This window comes from Strigops habroptila, chromosome Z (assembly GCF_004027225.2).
Source record: "Strigops habroptila isolate Jane chromosome Z, bStrHab1.2.pri, whole genome shotgun sequence".
Classification (NCBI taxonomy): Eukaryota; Metazoa; Chordata; class Aves; order Psittaciformes; family Psittacidae; genus Strigops; species Strigops habroptila.
In genome coordinates, this window is record NC_044302.2 from 51729957 (window position 1) to 51751575 (window position 21619).

The following is a 21619-nucleotide window of genomic DNA, read 5'->3' on the forward strand; positions in this document are numbered from 1 at the left end:
CAGTTCTAACCAATACTATTAATGTGCTTTATGGGAAAATTTATCTTAATGAAAATGTTAAACTCTTTTTGATCTTCAAATCTGAGCAATACAGCTGAGATTATTCTCAACCTTCTTGCATGTTACCCCCATTGATACATGCATGGAAATACTAACTACTTTCTCTCTCTTCTCCCTGACGTGCATCAAGGCTGGCAGAGAGATCAAAGATAGGTACGGTACAAAGTCTATCACTTTTGTGTCTTTGTATTAATCTTTTCCTTGAAAATGCATTTATTTTGAAAGGGTCATAGTCAGCTTAAATCAAGTTAATTGACTCTTTCCTAAGTGTTTGTTTTGATATTACAACTTTGAGAGAGCACTAGACTTCTATGCTTCTCATGTAAGTGTTTTTCTTTGCTGACTGTTGGCCTTAGTAAAGAAAAAGATGCTTTTAATATAGAGAAGTAGAGCTCTGCAGTAGTCATTATTATGTTACCATTATCATTATCATAATATATATCATTATTAATAATAAACTTCTAATTTGTTATTGATAGTTGATGGCTGAAATTTAATAATTTTTCAAGCTGACTCTGTCCCTTTAAATTATGAGAATCTTGTTGCTGTTTGGTTTTTAATTATTTATGGACTTTTCTAGCTAATATCTCTTCTGAATGTAAGAAGTCCTGTAGCTGCTGAAATATTTTGGGTGATGTCAGTGCCTCTTGTCAGGGAAATTGCTATTTCTACTAGTTTTAATTTGAACTGTGTCTTCAAACTGTTATTTAGGAAGCAAAACATTACTGTTTCAGAAAAAAAAAAAGCTAAGGCCATTTTTTCTTCATTTGGAAGAATGATAGTGACCTTGTGAGAGTCTTAAACAGAAGTTAAAAAACTGTCTGAAGCTGACTATTTGGTGTTCTCTTACTGCTACTGAGAGGATTGTGCTTTCTTAAGGTGATATTTACTCTACCTGTCTGACCAAGCAGTGGAATCTGCTAGACAGGTCATACTGAATTTCAGAATGTCAGCTCTGTCTTGGGAAATCAGTTGACCTGTTTTTCCTAAGATGTTTGGTTTAGTGTCATAATTGTCTTATATCCCAAAATTGTAATGCTTGTCAGTTGACATGCCCATATCTTTAACACTCAACTTCATATTTTCTTCCCCTTTTTCACTACCTGAATTTCTTGGTTTTCTGCATTCTTTAATATGCCTGTAGTTAGCACACAATCTCTTACATACTAGTGAAGTACTTAATGTGTGTTACTTCCTGTGAGTTATTAGGTGTTCTAAGGGTGCCACAGATCTGTGGGTGTAAATTTGAGAAAGTGCTTGCAGTTGACTTTGTTCAGTGGTGTGTATATTACTTTGTAGTTCAGAATATACCTTTTTAAAGCAGGAGTTAGGAGCTGTCTTCAGACTTGCTGTCTGAATCAGTGTTACTCAGATTCTTCTGCATGGCCTGATGTCTTCATTGTTATAGAACTATAAAAGAGACTTGTCCTTTTTTTTTTGTGTAATTGGTGGAGTGTAGGAGTGTCTTAGGAGCGTTCAGAGTAAGGACTGAGCTAATATTTGGGAAGTGGAAATGGAAGCTGTGCTTCAGTGTATCTTGTAAGACTTATCAGATACTTGCATGTTCCAGAGCAATATGGTGTCTGCAACTTAAGTGTTTCTTCATCCTCTGGTAAGGTCAGAGGTAGTTATGAAATTGGAATACTCAGCTTGTTCACTGCTATTTATAAACACCTTCTGAGCAACATTTAATATGTGAAAATGCACTTTTGGAGGTAATGAGTGCATCTTGTTCACCAGAAGTCTTTGGGCCTTCTTAAACTAAAGGTTTAAGTTTCAGTTTCTAAGTACATCAAATATGATCCTGATTCTGCACTGCTTTAGAATTCTTATACTTCTTGATTTTGTGTGAAGTACGAGTTTTGATTTGTCACTTTTCCAAGTTTTTTCACTAGTAAAAGAAGTTTTATGCTCTTCTTTAGTCACTTCTAGCATTTTCTTGTGTAGTAATACGGAAGATCTGGGAGCTTGTACCATATCCTGAGACAGTCACATTAGGAAAACTTTAAATTTTGGAGTCTGGGCTAAATAGTAAAGAGTTAAAATGTTCTGGTCTAGTTTTTTGGCTAACAGTTTGACATTAACAGTACAGATTATCTGACTGCTGTTTTTGAAAATGTTTGTAGGACTTAGTGTGAAATCCATTTTGCTAATGCTGCTTTCTTGACTTTAGAGTCACCGTGGCTTCAGCGTTCCGCATTTCTCTGAAACCAAAGGTCAGTGATAGTATGACTCACTTGATGGTGGACTTCTCTATGGAAAGGCACATGCTCAAGGCTATAAAGTTTTTGCCAGGTAAAAACTGTATGTAGTGAGTTTGATTTGTTACTGCAGGAATAACTTACCGTATTTAAACAGAAGAAAACCACACCTTTTGCACCCTAATGAGCAAATTTTTCAGAGTACCTAAACTCATTCTTACTCATTGGATGTTAAGCTGAATACCTTGAGAGTAAAAGTTTTCTAGTTTTATTGTGTTAATTTCTACATAATATAGAATTTCAGAATATAACTGATCTCAGAAGTGAGAATGAGTCTTCCAGGCTCTGTTTTTTCTGGAGTTGCCAGTTCCTCTGTACTTCCTGAAGTTCTTAAGTTTCTCAGGACTGTACCTGCTAGCCTGATGGTTAGTGACACTCTAAAGTCCTAGTCATCTGCAGTAGTGTTATTCGTGGAACTGTAAGCTAATACATCCCTTAAAGAGTGGTGATATGGTCTGAAATGCAAGCGAGGGACAATCTACTAGGGCAATGATATTACAATAATACAAAATGTGTATTGGTGCATCTATTTGTTACTGCTTGAAAGTAAACTTTGGTGCAGTATACCACAATATATCTTTCATGTCTTTTTATTCATACTGCTTTCCCATTTAAACCACTTTGCCCTTGACTGTTACCAAGAATATATTGACAAGAATACTGCTGGCAGGGATATAAATTGTTTCATCTCTAGGTCACTAATCCAAATCTGTTAAGGACTTGGCAGCTTCAGTTTACATTTCTGCACACTTATCTTGTATGCTGCAGATACAGTATGTGGTAGCAGGTGTAGTGGATGACCAGCATCATTCCTAGTGGTCGGCTAGTAGTCTCTAGGCAGAAATTCACCTTTTAGTCCCAGAGCAATGATTGCCTTCCAGACTCTCTATTTCATAGATAAGGGAACAAGGTAGGTAAGCCGATCACAGTGCACCTGTTTAACAGGAATGGGAGTGTAAAGATTTTAACAGCAAACATGAACAAAGTCTTGTATATAGATGGAGATATTTAGTATAACCCTCTTACAAATGCATTTTCCTTATCAAATATGTAGGAGTCCATATTGCTTGGGCCTTTGATTTGTAAACAGGAAAATTAACTGTCTGGTTATCAGTCTTGCTTTCTTGTACTGTAGTGCCAAGCTATCAAATTACTCTGACATTGAATACCAACAGCTCACTGTTGCAGGCAAAATTGCACCAAGCACTTCATAAATCAGGAAATACTAATGTACTAGTTTGGGAAGTTGGAAACAGGTTTGGTGGTGTGGTAATGCAGGTATTTGAACATCGCTTGCCAGAATTATGCTGAAGACTTTGTCACTCCAAACACGTGGAAGGCTCTTTATCTGGTATCTTATACCATGACAAAAATAGTTGGGGTAGTTAGTTAAATTTCCAGGTATATGCTCTGAAATACTTCTCTTAACTTTGATTTTGCCTAAGAAGGAGTCTTAGTAATATTCTCAAATTAGTTTTGGATGACTTTGAAATTTGATGGTGAAGGCATGTGATTAACATTTAACAATTTGTCATGGTTTAGCCATGGCAGGCTGCTAAGCAACACAGACAACTGCTTGCTCACTCCCCCCTGCTGTGGTGGGGTGGGGAAGAGAATAAGAAGGGTAGAAGTGAGAAAACTTGTGGGTTGAGATTTGCCGCTTGCCATTGGCAGGCAGGTGTTCAGCCATCTCCAGGAAAACAGGGCTCTGTCATGTGTAACAGTTACCTTGGAAGACAAAATGCTGTAACTCTGAAGGTTCTTCCCATTCTTGTTCCCCCAGCTTTATATGCTGAGCATGATGTCATATGGTATGGAATATCCCTTTGGTTATTTGGAGTCAGCTGCCCCAGTTGTGTCCCCTTACAGTATCTATGCAGCCCTAGCCTATTGGCTGGTGGACAGTGTGAGAAGCAGAAAAGGCCTTGGTGCTGCTTGGCAATAACTAAAATACCGGTGTTATCAAAACTGTAAAAAAGCATAGCATCATGCAACCTCTATGAAGAAATGTAACTTTGTCCCAACCAAAACCAATATGGATTTGAATATGTTGTCTTTCAGTCTCTTCAGTGCTGTGTCTTTGTCCCAAGGCTTTTTAAACCTATACCACCAGTTTCAGGGTAATCCCTGCTTGGCTTAAATTGCAGGGATGTGAGGGGTAAAAAGGTGCATTTCAGTAGTGCTGCATTAAAATATGTGAACAGGTCATGAAGGAAAGGTGTGGAAAGGTGTGAAATGGTATGCAGAAAGTGAAGTACACTTCCTGCTTCTAGTGGACATGCTATAGCTGGAAGGTGTTGGTATCTGAGTGGTAAAATTACACATCTCTAGAAGACTCAACCATAATGTGATGCTGATTGTCATCAGTCATTGTGGAGGGGAATGATGACTGACAATCTGTTCAAGAAGTAGTTGTTTCAGCTGCATAAAGGCAGTTGTAATTAGGACTTGGTCACTGGGACGTAACTGCAGAAAACACAGTTAAGGGTTTGTGTGTTATGAAAAAGAATGATTTTTGACAACTTGCAGGTCTATCAGTTGCACAGATGCATCAGTATTATACTTTTTTGATGTTCCTGCTTGAGACATTGATTTGCAAGTCACTGTTGTATCTATTCCAAGCTTTTGTGAGTGCTGAAATGAAGTAAAAGCTTTTTCAGAGCCTTCATCCAAAACCTGCAAGCAATAAAACATCTTTTTCATTTCCTCCAGCAAAAGTCTTCCTTGACTGTACCTGGGACAATACAGAGTACCTAAATGCCTTCTTTTGAAAAACATTTTCCAGTGACTTGGGTGCTCTTTCATTTCATGGAAATAGACTTGTCTATGAATAAAACTTTGGTCTTCAGTCAGTCTTAGGAATTCTTTCCCCTTCTTTCAAGGCAAAGGATGAAAAGGAAAGAAAACTAGGTGACTGCTGACTGGCTAGGTGAAACTATTACACTGCGGTGGAAGTAACCTTAAGTGATAAAGTTTGAGGGCTGCAGCTGTGTGTTCCTTCCAAAGACTCAGAAATAAAAGCTGTAAAAGCTTGCTGCTTACTGTTCTTACTGTGTAGTGTTAATTCTGAATGTGGGTTCATAATTGTAAGTCCCCTCTAGCATGTCCGTCCTCCTGCTTATAGAAGGGCATCAAGCCCAACTTATTGACAAAACATCTGGAAAATGTGATGCAAATGTTCACTGTAGAGCTAATGCATATTTCTTGTTTTGTAAACTGCATGTTGAGTGAAAGTGATACACTGTCTTCTATGGTGCTTTGCTAATGGAATGAATCCTCTAAAAGGAATGAGTGTTACTTGGTCCAAGGGCAACTTCTGAACTCTATAAATCCAAGGAGAAAAAACTAATATTCAGTCCGTTCTCTTCTTTAAACTGATCTGTATATTTGTCTTTCTGCAGTCCCTAGAGCTCCAGAGATAGACATGGAAGCCTGTGTGGTTGCTGATAATTGCATAACAGTATCATGGAGAATGCCTGAAGAAGACTGCAGAATTGATCATTTTGTACTGGAGTATAGGAAAACCAACTTTGATGGCCTTCCTCGAGTAAAAGATGAACAGCATTGGGAAGTGATAGACAATATTAAAGCTACTGAATATACTATATCAGGTAAATGTTTGGTTTACATTTAAAAATGAAGAATGTTGATATAATTCTTTATGCTTGGAAGTTTTGCAAAGTGTCCATTTTCCTGTATATAATGAAGCTTTCATTGTTTCACATTATTCTTGGGTGTTTTGTACAGTAATAGCTCTTCCTTTTAATTTGGTACTGAGATCTTGTAAAAAAAGTGTAAAGTGATGTTCCCACTGATATTTAAGTTTATTTTTTGCAGTTTGAGATAAATGGAAAACAGCTACATGGAATAGATCTTCATCTTCTAAAAATTGTCAGTTATTATCATCAATTCAAGTTTCTTAACATTCACTTTTTAGGTCTGAAATTTGATAAGAAATACGTGAATGTTAGAGTAAAAGCTTGCAACAAAGCTGTGGCTGGGGAATACTCTGATCCAGCGACTCTGGAAACCAAAGGTAAAATTTGAGAAACTCTAACCTTAGATGTAGTGAAATCTTATACTTACTATTGTGTCTTCATATATGAACGTGTATGCTAAGTCTGTTTCTGAATGAGCACTGCTGAAACATATGTCTTAAGTGAAAAGGAAAACAACCATTTTTAAAGGATTAAGAAACTTATTGGCACAAAGCTGGCTTCTTAGTGTTCAGATACTAAAAATGAGGTAGTGATGTAACTTTCTCCAGCAGCTTGACATTGGTAGTTTTGAACTGTGGATTGACAGTACTATGTGCTTCCACATCATGATACAGCAAAAGAAGAGGAACTTTGTGGCTGAGCATTGGTAGGACTCTCAGGGCATCTAAACAGTTGGTGTAGTTGGCTGGTTATTTGTACTTAACCTGTGATGGGTAATAGCTTCCTGTAAATAGAAGGTGCTGAAAAGCGTTTTTTTGTTTTGTGGTTTTGTTTTTGGTTTTTTTACTTTATAGCTGTAAATTCTGATTGCTGCCAATATTAGAATAGGCAGCTCCAAATTGCTTAAGTTTATTAAGTCATTTTGTTAGAAATCAGTTGGTCTGAGGGTGGTGGCTTCCTAACATAGTTTTGTAAATTAAATGAGAAATATCTTGGAAGTGGTATTTTGTGACAGAACATATCTTAACTATTATGATGGAGATAATGATCTTGAGGCTTTAATTATAGCCAAAGCTATAGTGTAAAGGGAAAATGAATGATACAAAATACATAAAATATAAATTCTGAGTGTGAATGTTACTTCATAAAAAACAAAGCTGTATGCAATTTAAATGAATTGATGGGGCATTTTCGTAACTCTCTAAAATGCTTTTAATACTCTGAAGCAACAGTAATTGTCAGATTTATAGTATCCATTTAATAGCCATTTACATTCCTTACACCAGTACCAGAAAAATAATCCTGATTTTAATTTTTTGGGCAGTTATGCTTTCCAAATTTTCATTATTTCTGTTTGAGCATTTAGTTCATCACCTTTAATAATCAGCCCGTAGGAATTCAGTATTCTTGTCTATGAGCTTACCTTACTGTTTTTCAGACGTGGGTACTGTTGAGTTCTAACTCTTAAACTCTAAAGAGTTTAAGAGTTTTAAACTCTTAAAATCTCAAGTATACTTTCTTTCAGAATCAGAGTATAATATCTGATGGTATTAGGACACTTACAGAATAGTCTATAAATATCTGTACGGAACTTGGCATGTTGTATTAGTTTTGTTTTCTTGGATGAAGGACTTGGCTGCAATGAATACAAGGTCTCTTCTAGCTGCATGCATCCTCTACTGTCTTGCGTCTGCAGTTGACTTCACAGTTCAGCTCTGTCTGTGTGTATGTGCTACACTGTCAATTTAGTATTCTCCGAGTTTGCAGTCCTTATTAATCATAAACACCTTGTTGGAGAATCAGTGCTGCAGAGTATGGAAAATAAGCATACAACTTTAAATAATTCATGATTGCAAGAATGTAGGGAGTAGGCTGTAACTAGCAGAAAGCACTAGCTGAATGTAACTTCTGATATTGCAGCATTATAAAAATGAGAAAACCTTACTTTGATGTAACCTGTGCACTGAAGGTAGGTAGTTGAGCTTCATTTGAAGAGCTCCTTACCTTGATTACAAGTATCAGATTAAAAAGCTAATGTTTCTATTAAGTCGAACAGTACTCTGCTACAGCTTTACTACTGCTTTGACATTTTCTATGAGTAGCCATGGGTTGGGAGAGAGCATTATACCATTTCACTGTCTTATATTTTCTCTTACCAGCATTTGTGTTCAGTTTGGACAGTACTTCATCTCATTTAAACTTGAAAGTTGAAGATACCTATGTTGAATGGGACCCTACTGGAGGCAAAGGCCAATTAAAAATAAAAGGGAAGGAAAATAAAAGCAGGTGAGAACTGTTTTGTAAATGTTTACGTTGTCTGGGGTGTAATGTCTGGCAGTTGAAGTGGGCGGGAGGAATTAAAGCACTTGAGGACAGTGGAACACCAAAGGAATTTTCATTCAGAAATCTTTATCTGGAAGAAATTTTTATTTCCCTGTTCTTGTCAGAGAAATGCAGAGGCTGTTTATGGAAGCTATTAGGAATGTGTCTTAATCATGAAATCTATTTTAAAAATAACTAAATTCTATTTGTAGCAGATTGACCTTGGCTAGTCACCAGGTGCCCACCAAACTGTCCCTCCTCAACTAGACAGTGGGAGAGAAAACACGATGAATGGTTTATGGGTTGAGATAAGGACAGAGATCACTCTGCCATTACTGTCATGGGCAAAACGGGCTCGAGTTGGGGGAATTTAAATTATTGCCCATCAAAAATCAGAGTAGGATAATGAGAAATAAGAACAAATCTTAAAATACCTTCCCCCTACACTTTCCCTTGTTCCCAGGCTCCATTTCATTCCCAACTTTTCTACCTCCTCCTCCCAAGCAGTGCAGGGGGATGAGGTGTGGGGGTTGCAGTGAGTTCATCACACATTCTCTGCTTCATCTTCCTCCTCACACTCTTCCACTGCTCCAGTGTGGAGTCCTGCCCAAGGGAGACAGTCCTTCACAAACTGCTCCAGCATTGTGCCCTTTCCATGTGGTGCAGTTCTAAAAGACCAGACTGCTCAACTGTAGGTCCCCTATGGGGGCACAGGTCATGCCAGCAAGCCTGCCCCAGTGTGGGCTCTGTCCATGGGCTGCAGCTTCCTTCAGGGCACATCTGCCTGCTCTGGCATTGTCCATGAGCTGGCTATAGCAAGGTTGGCTATATTCTCACTCTTCTCTCCCAGCTGCTCTTGCACAGCAGTTTTTACCCTTCCCTAAATGTTATCACAGAGGTGCTACTGCTGTCACTGGTTCTACCTTTGGCCAGGGGTGGGTCTGTCTTGGATCTGGCTGGCACTGACTCTATCTCACATGGAGGCAGCTTAGGGCACCCCTGCAGGCTTCCTACTACCAAAACCTTGCCCCATAAATGCAATACAGTAGATAAGGTAAGTGCTAGCAGGCGACTGATGTATTCCTGTGGTTAGTAGTGTTGCAGGTAGTTACTGGTGGATAAACATTTTCTACTATAAAAAATAAGGAAAGGGCTGGCTACTTTGTCCTTTTGAAAAAGCTAGGGTTAAATAAAATTGGTACTACAGGTGAATTTGCTATCTCATAACCCTCATTAGTGAGAAAAATGTACTAATAAAACAAGCCAGTTAGCAAAAGTTAACTGATAATGGAATATAACTCTTGTAAAAGTAACTTCAGCAGAATTCTTAGTAGGTTAATGAGTATTAGGCACTTGAATGTGTGCTATTCTGAACTGATGAATAAATATGACTGGAAGAACATCACTAGATCAGTCTGCTCTGTCTGAGCCTTGAATAATCCAAGGATGAGGAATGTGTCAACTCACTGGGCCTCTATTCCAGGCCATCTTCATGGAAGGGGACGAATATCCTGATACATGACTGATATTTCCTGTGGTACAATGAGTACCAGGTGCCTCTCAGCTATCAGTGTGCACCCCTCTGAGAAAAGCTTGGCTTGATCATCTTTATACCTTCCTGTTATATTGTTAAAGACAGCAATTAGCTCTCTTCTTTCTGACCCAGAGCAAACCCAGTTGTCTTCCTGTGCTCCAGTCCTATAATCATGTTGTTGGCTCTCTGCTGGACTTGCTCTAGTATATTAGTATATGGTCCTGAGGAGCCCAGACCTGGATAGAGGACTTCAGACTCTGTAAATGCAGAGGCTCATTGCCGAATGGAGAGGGACAGTCACTTCCCTTGGCCTCCCGGTTGCTGTCTTCTTGCTACAGCCCAGAACATCGTTGGTCACCTCTGCCACAAGGGCACAGTGCAGTGTAGTGTTGACTGTTTTCCACCTGTTGTCAGTTCCTGTTGTCCACCAAGACTCTCAGCTGCCTTTCTGTAGAATTGTTCTTCCCTCAGCTGTCCCCCAGCCTGTCCTGTTGCGTGGGGTTCTGTCATTTGGAGAACACTCTCCACAGCTGTGAGTCTGGTGTTCAGCTGGTTCTGTACACAGCTTATGGCCCACTACACAGTCTGTATCTCAACTCCTGAGGTTTGGGGATACTGTGTTGGAATGGGTCAAAAGCCTTGCCAAAAGTCAAGATGTGAACAGTGTCCATTCCTCTTGCCTTGTCCACTGAGCTGGCTACTTCTTTCTCAAAGACAATTAATTGACTTTCAACATGCACTTTGGGGTATAAAGAGTACTGCTTGAGATAATTTATGAACAAATACCTTCCCTGTAGGCATATGCTGTCAGAAGCAGGGTAGAGTAAGTTTTAGTTGCATCTTAAAAATTGCATAATTTGGTAATAGAGCAGTTGTTTAATGGCTATTTATTTCTGTCGACAGTGGCCAGAATCTTCTGCTGAAGAGCAATAGAAGGTGATAATATACCTCTTACTTGTAGGATCTAGCACCTGATTTTGTTGGGAGTCCATTCTACTTTCTTTTGCTTGATGAAATCTAATTGAGAAATCTAATAGCCTTTATCAGTAATAAATACACATATATGCTTTTAAAAATTATTTTGAAGTCTGATTTGGATTCACATAAATTATGTATATATTTTTCAGTGACTGGAAAACAGTATTCCTGGAAGGATGGTTCCTACCTAGTGTGTAGAAGACCTGATCTGCAATGGTTGAAAAGAGCATTATGTATTCTAGTGTCGATACAAAGATCCCTGTTAGTTACAGACCTATTAATGCTTATTTAACCTTATGGCACACTTAAATTTTACAAACACAATAAAGAATTCTTTTGAGAACTTGAAATTTTTTTTGCTACCTTTTTGCCTCTGAACTTGTGCTATAACTGTTATTAGACATCAGATGAAAAGAAATCACTGTTTTTACACTTTCAAAGAGAAGGAAATGTAGCCTAATGGCATGTGTGAAAAGCTTCATGGCAATTCTACTTGTGGAACCAGTTGTTCAAATGAGAGCATCTCTTTTTGATATGTAAAAGCAGCTAAAATACTCTCCTGTTTGTTGTGCAATTGTAGTTTTTAGTGGGATTTTTCCCTTAATTTTTCTAATGGAACTCCCGACAGAGAAATTACTTCTCGTGGTTTTGCTCTCTTGCATTTTCACTGGTTTAGAAGTTGTGTGACCAAAACAAGGGCTCAGGTTCCTAATTTCTAGGAGATTTTACTTCTTTCTATTCATCTATCAGACAGATCTATCTTTTGACTTGGTATCAGCAGTAAAGCTCCACTGCTGAGAGCTCTGCTATGCAAAATGTATCAATTTCATGGAATCACAGAATGGTTTGGGTTGGAAGGGACCTTAAAGCTTATCTAATTCCAACCCCCCTGCCATGGGCCGTGACACCTTCCACTAGACCAGGTTGCTCAAAGCTCCGTCCAACCTGGCCTTGAACACTTGACAGGGATGGGGCAGCCACAGCTTCTCTGGCCGACCTGTTTCAGTGTCTCACCACCCTCACAGTGAAGTTTTTTCCTACTGTCTGATCTAAATCTACCCTCTGACAGCTTAAAGCCATTCTCCCTTGTCCTGTCACTACATGCCCTTATAAAAAGTCCCTGTTCAGCTTTCTTGTAGGCCCCCTTTACGTTATAGCTCCTGAAAGGCTGCTATAAGGTCTCCCTGGAGCCTTCTCCAGGCTGAACAAGCCCAACTCTTGCAGCCTGTCTCTCAGGTGTTCCAGCCCTGTAAGCAACTTCGTGGCCCTCCTCTGGACTCAGTCCAACAGGTCCACATCCTTCTTATGTTGGAGGCCCAAGAGCTAATGCAGTACTGCAGGTGGGGCCTCACGAGAGCAGAGTAAAGGGACAGGATCACCTCCTTTGACCTGCTCATCACACTTCTTTTATGCAGCGCAGCATATGGTTGGCTTTTTGGGGTGTGAGTGCACACTGCCGGCTCATGTTGAGCTTCTCATCAGTCAACACCCCCAAGTCCTTCTCCTCAGAGCTGCTCTCAATCCCTTCTCTGCCCAGCCTGTATTTGTGCTTGGGATTGCTATAAAATTCCCTTAGATTTCTTAAAGTGTCAGAAATAAAAAAACAAAACTCAAAACAAAACAACAAAAAAACAACAAACAAACCCAAAAAAACTGGTGTGTGTTTGTTTGTTTGTTTTTGGGTTTTTTTTTTTTTCAAACCTTTATGCCAAATATTTGATGTCATTGTCTAAACTGTTAAAGGTTATTAGATTTGGATTAGACAAAGCACATGCAGTGGCTGTTTACAGAAGACTTGAACAAAGTAAATGATATTGAGGATGTTCTAATGTCTCGCTAATCTTGAGAAGATACTAGCGAAGCACAGGCATTTTTTCTTATGGTGATTCTTTAAATGGCCACGTTGCTTTCTGCATAACTCATACTGAATCTAATAGAAAAATTTCAGCAACTTTTGTTGGGAGTATGAGTGAATGATCTCTGATGAACTTGAAGCAGGATGGATTCTGCAAAGAGTTATGTTTCCCCCTGAAATTATGCTTTAATTCTTGGCTTTGCTGTTTTGCTTCTTTCATGCTGTCACTTTTTAACTTTTGGTAAGTAAACTACAGCTTCCTCCATGCTCACAAAATTCAAAAGCATGATGTGGTGCACCTGCAGTATATATACTTACCCCCTTCATGTAACTTGTAGGCAATTTAGAAGCTTCTGATCAGTGCTGGCAAATTTATATGGTAAATGGTGATGCTAAAGTACACAACCTTTTCATCAGCGATTTCTTGTAGACTGTGTAAACTGCGTAACTATGTCTGAGAAGTTAACATTCTTTGCTACTAAGTGCCTTTAAAATAATAACCAGATGTAATTCCCTGGCTACTGAGGTGTAATATTTGCTGTAATTTGCAAATAGCCTTCATTTTCTTTAACGGTTAAATTGCTAGGAATTATTTTTGAGGACATAACTGAGGTAAAACAGAATGTTTTAAAACCTCATTATGTTAAAATTACTCTTTTATGCATCTGATTACTCATTAGAATATTCTCCAGAGTGAAGTGTGTCTCTATTTATTTTGCTATTGCTTCCTGAGAATGCTTTTGAAAAGTACGATTAGAAAATCTAAGCCTTTCTTGATTGGGATTAAACTCTTAAATTTTATAATATCTCTTGAGGAGTTGCTGTGTGCTTCCCAGCATGATGTGTTGTGACACAGTCTTATTTTCTGTAGTCTTTGATAGAGTTAATATAATCAAATAAAACCCCCACCCTTTTGGTGTTTGAGTGGTTTTGGGTTTTTTTTGTTGGGTTTTTTTTTTTTTTTTTTTTTTTAAGAGTTCTGATGCATTATACTCTGGAAGTCTCACTTCATTTTTTTTCTTTTTTTTTTTTAAATGTAAATTGTGCTTAGCTTCAACACCCTTGAGTGTGTGTATTTTGAAATTAAATTATCACAATTTTATTCATTTGTCTTCACTGGGTTACACTTTTCTCTGGGATTTCATTCATTGCGTATACAAGCCATACATGCTCTGAAAAACCTACCTTTAATGCAAATGATGCTTTTCTCATTCACTGCTATTAAAATTCCAGTGATAGGCATTTTGGCCTGGTGTGTTCATACTTACCTGATTGTAGCTGGTCTACAAGACTTTTTCAGAAATCTTATGTGGAAAGCCAGAAGCGTGTGTTCTCCAAGGTTCTGTGTAGCACAGGCAAAACACTCTTATACAGGTGTTCATTCAAACCATGTGCCCCACATCTGCTTTTTTTTTTCCTCCTAATGTTTCCTTTCTCAGCTGCCTCCAAACTTGTTTGTTACGATGTCTTGTATATTTTCTGGCTGTCTTCTCTCTCAGGTCTTGTGCATGCATACTATTAGAGGTGTTAAGTGGCTGAACTAATGTGTCATTTCAATAGCTTATGTGTGTTTATTGCCCCCTAATAGACTGGGGAAAATTTGAGTGTGCATTTCTGTAATGGCGTCAATCACGAACAATTAATTTCTTCTTAGAAGTGGTGCACTGTCTCCAAAGAGGACATCTGTTGGACCCTCATCGAGGGGCAGCAGAGATCGTTTTGTTGGTGAATCATACACAGTGTTAGGTAAGGAACTTTTTACTACTTAGAGGTAATCAGGATATATGATTGATTGTTCAAGGCTGTGTACTTGATGCTGTCAGTAGGTAGTTTTGCCTACAAAACACCAGAATCTTGTGCTACAGCAAGTGTCTTCAAGTCTGTTGAAGCTCTCTCTATTACAAAGCTCTTAGTGACTGACATTCACTGCTATTAAATGTGGAATTGATGTTAAGTGTATCTTGTCTTAATGAGTGTAAGTAAAACTGTCTCATTCTACTTCATATTTCCATTCTATTGTCTTTTACATTACTTTTTTTGTTCCTTGTAGCTCAGATTTTTGTATTTCATCTTAAAGTAAAACAGAGGAGGCATCACTGGTGTCTATAAGGGAGCAAGCATTGTAAGGTGCACTTAATTGTAGCAACTACTTTTTTTTTTTTTTTTTTTTTTTTTTTTTTTTGGTAGGAGACACCGCTATTGAAAGTGGACAGCATTACTGGGAAGTGAAAGCCCAAAAGGACTGCAAGTCATACAGCATGGGAGTATCCTATAGAAACCTGGGGAAATTTGATCAGCTGGGAAAGACTAGTTCAAGCTGGTGTATCCATATCAACAACTGGCTGCAAACTACACTTTCAGCAAAACATAGTAATAAAACCAAGACTCTAGATATACCTGTTCCAGATAGGGTAGGAGTATACTGCGACTTTGATGGAGGTAAATTATAATCTTAATCTAAAAATTTAGCTATCTATGTGAAGTTAAAGCAGTACAAGGCAAAAGTAGTACATTACTTCCAGATTTGATACAGTCTTTTACGAAAATAAGGCCTTGAGCTGATTGTATAATAGTGCTTGTAATGTCAAATGACCTGAGTTCATCCATGTAACAGAGCTACTAACTGAGAACTTTTCAGTCATGTAGATTGTATTTAGTGTGTTCTGGAAACCTTTTCCTGTGAAGCAATCAATTTTATAACAAATTATACAGTAAGACATAGTAACTTAAGCATGTATTTCAGTTTGTTTTCTGTCTCTTTTAGGTCAGCTGTCATTTTATAATGCAAACTCAAAGGAGCTGTTATACACCTTCAGAACGAAGTTTACCCAGCCATTATTACCAGGCTTCATGGTCAGTATCTATAAAATTTTCTTCAGTTTCTAGCACTAAATTTAGTTTACTGAAGACTTAATTGTTTGGGTTTTTCTTTTTAAAAAGGAGGAAACTGGGAGCACTGGTTTTGGCTGACTAATAATTTTTTTAAATGTTTAACTGTTTTCAATTTGATTTCATGTGGTGCTTATAATAGCACTCCAGTAGGAGAACTCTGCACCTGGATGTCTCAGCTACGTAAATAAAAGTCATTAAATTTTTGTAGGGTAAATTAATAGCACATTCTGGTAGCTGATGAGCCTGCTACAATAACTGATCCAGACTGATGCAGGTGGGAGTCCAAGATGCTGTGAGCTGTCAGAATAGGTGTCCTGAGATAGAACAACACTAGATGCTTCCCTCTGAGATACAAGACTCAGCTTTCAAATCTTTAAAAGCTCAGTTGTTTCACTGGTCTGCATAACTTTTTTGTGGCTCTAAGCTTATCAGTGAAAACTTGCTGCAATTCTATGGGGAAAAAAAAAGAAAGGCAGAGAAGCAGCATTAATTACTGTATTTTGGCTTTCCTTTAATGATTTCAGTAACTTAACTAAATTTGGAGTTGCGTTATAAGCTGCCACCAAGTACGTCATACTTTGGGTGCAGAATATAGGCCTAGGAAAACTTAGGAATCTGGAGGAGGCTGGCATACTAGTTCATACTAACAACTCAGCTGCCTAGATACTGATGTCTAGCTTCTTGTAATTCAGCCCATAGAAAACACAGCATGGTAATTCTGAAGTGTGATTAGGCCAGTTAATAAAGTTATTTTTCTTTTGGGCATGGAGGAGGAATGGAAGAGTAATAACTTGCCCCAGCAGCCTTTTTATATAGCACTTCAAAACACCTGATTTTTCCTTCTATTAGACAGAATTCTTCTCACGATTTCTACTGTTAGTTAGATGTACTGACAATAGGAGTCTAGACTTTTAATAGCTATTTATTTGGAGATGGTTAAGCAAGTTGCTTTACTGATCCCTTCCAACATATGGGGAACTTAATAGCTTCAGGACTGTTGGGATACATGTATTAGTCATCCCTCTAGCATTGCGAAGGCAGGCTCTTTGAGTCAGTTCCTAAGGCATCCAAGCACACACCTGTTTACCACGCTTCAGCCTATTGGTCTGCATCTCCTGCAGCCCCTAGTACTTAGTGATCGCAGTCTTACAGACATTACTTGGGTTAGCCTGAATAGTTAAAATAAAAATAACAAGCTAATTACAGTTCTTAAATTCATTTGTAAACATGGAGATATATTCTTTCATGTAACTCAGTTGTAGAATAAAGGTCACTGGCACCTGTGCCCCTGAAGCTTCTCACAACTTAATGTAAACACAGTACACAAGTCGGCATAATCCTGCTGTGTTATATTAAAACTAAGCATATAGAAACCTGGGGAAATTTGATCAGCTTTCAGACACTGGAGCATAGTAAGAGTATAGCTTTTCATTGTCATTCTAACTACTTGCTGCTAGCACACTGGTCTTCAAAGAACTTTTCTTATTAGGAAAGCTTTTTGTATTACATCTTACACTTGTTTATGAACTCAGAGCAACAAAGCATGATATGTGAAGCACCTTAGACTTTATGGTCTTAAAAGTTAGCTTCTATGATTAGAATGTTTTAGAGAGTGCTATGACTAGTGAACAAGAGAGAAGACAGATGCAGCTCCAGGATAAGTTTTGTGTTAGTTCCACTATGGGATGGGAGAAGAGAGATGTAGATGTTTCATAATGTTCAGAGTACTGATTTTTATTTTTATTTTTTTCCTTCTCCTTAGACCTGGTGTGGTGGGCTTACAGTGAGTACTGGATTGCAGGTGCCAAGTGCTGTGAGCATGGTCCAGAAAAGTGAAAATAGATTGAGTGGTTCAACAAACAGCCTAAACAATATTGCCTGCTAATGTCTGATAAATGCTTCTGTTGCTGAATGTTTTTTTTGTTTTGGTTTGGTTTTTTTTTCCTGTGTAGCTGGTACTCAGAGAAGTTTGTGAGCACTGGATTACACTGGGTTTGCTACCTACTGTTGTTTAAGGCCTGGGTACTGACAGTGCAAAGGTTTGGGGCTAAAGTATTAGTAAGCTACTGTGAATCAAGACAGAAATGTCAGAAAACTGAACTGTTGCCTATTTGAAAAAAATAAGTGAGAAATCAAAAGCTGTAACTTGTGTACTTTTCTAATACTGTATTTAAACATTTTGTTATGGACTTGAATATTATTTTTGTTATATTTTTCTATGAAGAATGTAATACCATTTTGTTAGCTCTCCTAACATGAATTACTTCACTATATTTTTTATTATTACTGGGCTTCCTATTAGAACTTGTGATATGAAACATGCATTTCAAAAGGATATTTATTTGAGCCCAGGCACACAATTTTGCTAGCTGCTTTGACTAGCCAGCCTAGTGAGGATTCCTGGAACTTTCTGAATAACCAGATAACTCCGAAAATTGCATGACGTTTTTTACCCAGCAGAAACATGGAATCTCACACATAACTTGCTAGCCTTGTTTATAGGCCGTGTATATGTGGCTATAAGACTGTCTTTGTGCATAAAGAATTGGCTTTGGTGGATAAAGAATTGGCTGGATGGCCACATGCAAGGAGTTGTGATCAACAGCTCAGTGTCCACTTGGAGACCAGTAATGAGTGGTGTCCCTCAGGGGTCGGTGTTGGGACTGATCCTGTTCAACATCTTTGTTGGTGACATGGATAGTGGGATTGAGTGCACCCTCACCAAGTTTGCTGACGACACCAGGCTATGTGGTTCGGTTGATACGCTGGAGGGAAGGGATGCCATCCAGAGGGACCTTGACACGCTTGTGAGGTGGGCCGATGCCAACCTTATGAAGTTTAACCAAGCTAAGGGCAATCCCAGGCACAGCTACAGGCTGGGCGGAGAAGAGATTCGGAGCAGCCCTGCGGAGAAGGACTTGGGGGTGTTGGTTGATGAGAAACTGAACATGAGCTGGCTTCATTGTGCGCTTGCAGCTCAGAAACCAACCATATCCTGGTCTGCCTCAAAAGGAGCGTGACCAGCAGGCGACCAGGAGCTGTTGGGGCAAGTCCAGAGGAGGACCGCAAGGATAAGAGGGCTGGAGCACCTCCCGTATGAAGACAGGCTGAGAAAGTTGGGGCTATTCAGGGTGGAGAAGAGAAGGCTGCGTGGAGACCTCACAGCAGCCTTCCAGTATCTGAAGGGGGCCTAGAAGGATGCCAGAGAGGGACTCTTCATCAGAGATGGTAGTGATAGGACAAGGGGTAATGGGTTTAAACTTAAACAGGGGAAGTTCAGGGTAGATGTAAGGAAGAAGTTCTTTACTGTGAGGGTGGTGAGGCACTGGAACAGGTTGCCCAAGGAAGTGGTAAATGCTCCATCCCTGGCAGTGTTCAAGGCCGGGTTGGACAGAGCCTTGAGTGACATAATCTAGTGTGAGGTGTCCCTGCCCATGGCAGGGAGGTTGGAACTAGATTTTCTTAAGGTCCTTTCCGACCCTAACCATTCTGTGATTCTATGATCATATTCTAAAGGATCTCTTTATAGCTTCCAACTTAAGGCATTTTCCTTTTTTAAGGGCAAGGAAAAAGTAGAAAGTGAGCAAATGCTTTCCCAGCTAACGTAATCTGCTGCTGGATCTGCAGGTTTACATTTTCTTTCGCAATCAAATGAAATGTTGAGCCTTAGAGTTCCATCATCTCAATTTCTAGTTGGAAGCTTAGTAAACACAGTCAAATGACTTGTAATAGTGGGAGAGCTGAAAAAAAAAAAAAATCATGTTATATTCTTCATGGAAAATCTCAGCTTTTCTATGAGAATAACTTGTGTATTATAGACTGTTTAAATTTGGTTTCTTCCCTCTAATCAAGTCCAGGAGCAATTTTCGGAAACACAGTTGAATTGACTGTTTCCTAACTGAAGATTTTTTTTTTCCTAGTACCACCTGAAAGCTGTTTCTAATTCATGCTGATAGGGTCCATAATGAATTGGCTCCTTTCCTACAGGTCCAAAGTAGGAAAGGGGTCAATTTTTTTTTTTCTTTTGTGTATCTCTCAGTCCATAAAAAACCATGACCACCTAATTGTGTTAAATTTTGTTAGTATCAATGGGTCCTCTGCATCCATCAGGATTTCTCAAGAGGAGGAGAAATTCCTTAAGAGTAATAAACTGGTTGTGATGTTCAGTGGAAAACTTAATTTTTTTCCTAATACCTGCTCCAGGTGGTTTTATTTCCCTTGAGAAATCATGAAGTTGACAGGACAGTTGAGCCCCTAATGTTCATTTCATATCTGGAACTTGAGCCATCTCTAAATATTTGCATTTTGAACCAAGTTAGCTGTGATCTTTCTTGCAGAGGAAAGTGCAAAACTATTCCCAGTTTAACTGTACCTTCCTCTACCAGTTTAGTGTTTTGGGTCTCGAAACAAAAATATTGGAAGGCGACATGGTTTTTAAATCAACAGTGTCTGAATCTTTCACACATCATCTACAGATGTTGTTGCTCACATAGTCTGTGTAGTAATCTTAAATATTTCTTCCTCACTTCTTTCCTTTTTACTGCAATGAACACCTGACTGGATGTTTAGGGGCTCATCTGCTATCAACTCAGTGGTATGTGAGGGGCTGAGGATTGCTGGACCCTGGTGGTGTTTAGACTGAGGATGCTTAAGATGGATGCTTCTTGTTTTGAGACTTGTTCTGCTGAATGACTGGTAAACAGACATCGAAACAGGCTACTACTTATTCACACTGCCCCATTGTTTGCTTCATTTGGATGTTCATCAGTTAAATAGGATGTTCCTATTTAAATTTCCCTTCTTGAAAAGAAAGGGGATGTTCAGTAAGTTAATGTGTGGTGAGAAAGAACCATGAGTAATCTCCAGCCGTTCATAAGAGCATTTAAATGATGAAGTTTTTCTAGCAAGATGTTGTGCAGCCTGCAAGGTAAATTTGATATGCACACGTAAAAATGTAATTTAACACTTAGAAGAAAGCCTGAAGTATTTAATACTGTGACTTGTGACTTGCAAATTTTAACTGATGTCCTAGATGAACTTAATATGTGACTTTTTACCCTTAAAAGATAAATTTGTTATATAATAGTTTGCACAGATGTCAAATTTTTGCTGCTAACAGCTAGTTCAATTGTTTCTAGTAAATGGGGATATGAAGAATTGCCTTAAGCACTTTAGGGTTTTTTTTGACTCTTCTTTTTTTTCTGAGCTAGTGTCTGTCCAGTACCAATATATTGGTGATGCTTTGTTGCAGTTGGTGCACTGTTTGTACCTGCAGCTAGAGAGGGATGTGGCTGGTGAAGCTGTTATTTTTTTCTAGGGGTCGTAGGGGTTGTTCTTTGGCAATGGATTAGACCTTTGAATGTCTGTAGTTTTGCCCCGCAGTTAATGCTAAATATGATATACCTGGTGACTTTAATACTCCATGAGCCTCTCTTCTCTGGAGTTGATGCTGTCTGGTGGCTAGGCAGTAGTTTTCTGCTCTATGACCAAAATGAATTTAAAACAAGTTCAGAATGACTTGTGAGGAACTGAAGGTTTCCCTGGAGTTTTTAATACATCAGAAAAGTGTAACTTTAATTGTTTATGTATAAAGCTGTATGGACTGCAGCAATGCCACTTCCAGAAAGCATTTAAAAGCATCTAGGTGATAGGTGCTCCTCCAGATACCAAATCTAGATGGCAGAGGGTAACGGGTTTATTTCTTTAGCCATCCTCTTAAGCAGATAAAGTAGAGGCTAATGTACAAATCCTGTTTCCTCCTGCTTTGCACCCTCCCATGTTACTGGGGTGGTGCAGTTATATGAAATGCAGTTTCGTATTAGGGTTGGGGCAACCAGTTCCCTCAGAAGGAAGATCTGGCTCAGCAGTATCTTAGTCTGATGACAGTCACAGGTTATGAATGACGCCTAGTCTGAGCGACGACGGCAGCGAGTTGTGCTGATCGCTGCCCGCCCAGCCTCAGCGGAACTCGGATGCTCTAGATGCCCTGTGGAAAGGGAAGGCTGGATGTGTTTTTTCCTTCCGCACCAGGCCGAGCAGCGGCATCCTCCATTGCCTC

General features: G+C 38.9%; 1 protein-coding gene across 3 annotated transcripts in view; it reads left to right on the plus strand.

Annotated features, from left to right (window-relative positions):
* The window catches only part of FSD1L (fibronectin type III and SPRY domain containing 1 like), a 31410-nt gene extending 13157 nt beyond the window's left edge, over nucleotides 1-18253 (plus strand). The window contains exons 5-14 of one of the 3 annotated variants that reach the window (XM_030512836.1): nucleotides 191-213; nucleotides 2234-2355; nucleotides 5723-5932; nucleotides 6259-6357; nucleotides 8140-8266; nucleotides 10740-10772; nucleotides 14324-14415; nucleotides 14857-15108; nucleotides 15434-15522; nucleotides 17324-18253. In XM_030512836.1, the coding sequence (XP_030368696.1) occupies nucleotides 191-213; nucleotides 2234-2355; nucleotides 5723-5932; nucleotides 6259-6357; nucleotides 8140-8266; nucleotides 10740-10772; nucleotides 14324-14415; nucleotides 14857-15108; nucleotides 15434-15522; nucleotides 17324-17446 (1170 nt within the window). In that variant the 3' untranslated portion in view covers nucleotides 17447-18253. The remainder of the gene's footprint in view (nucleotides 1-190; nucleotides 214-2233; nucleotides 2356-5722; nucleotides 5933-6258; nucleotides 6358-8139; nucleotides 8267-10739; nucleotides 10773-14323; nucleotides 14416-14856; nucleotides 15109-15433; nucleotides 15523-17323) is intronic. The other 2 variants (XM_030512837.1, XM_030512838.1) reach the window with 2 other exon arrangements.
* The last annotated feature ends 3366 nt before the right edge of the window (nucleotides 18254-21619 follow it).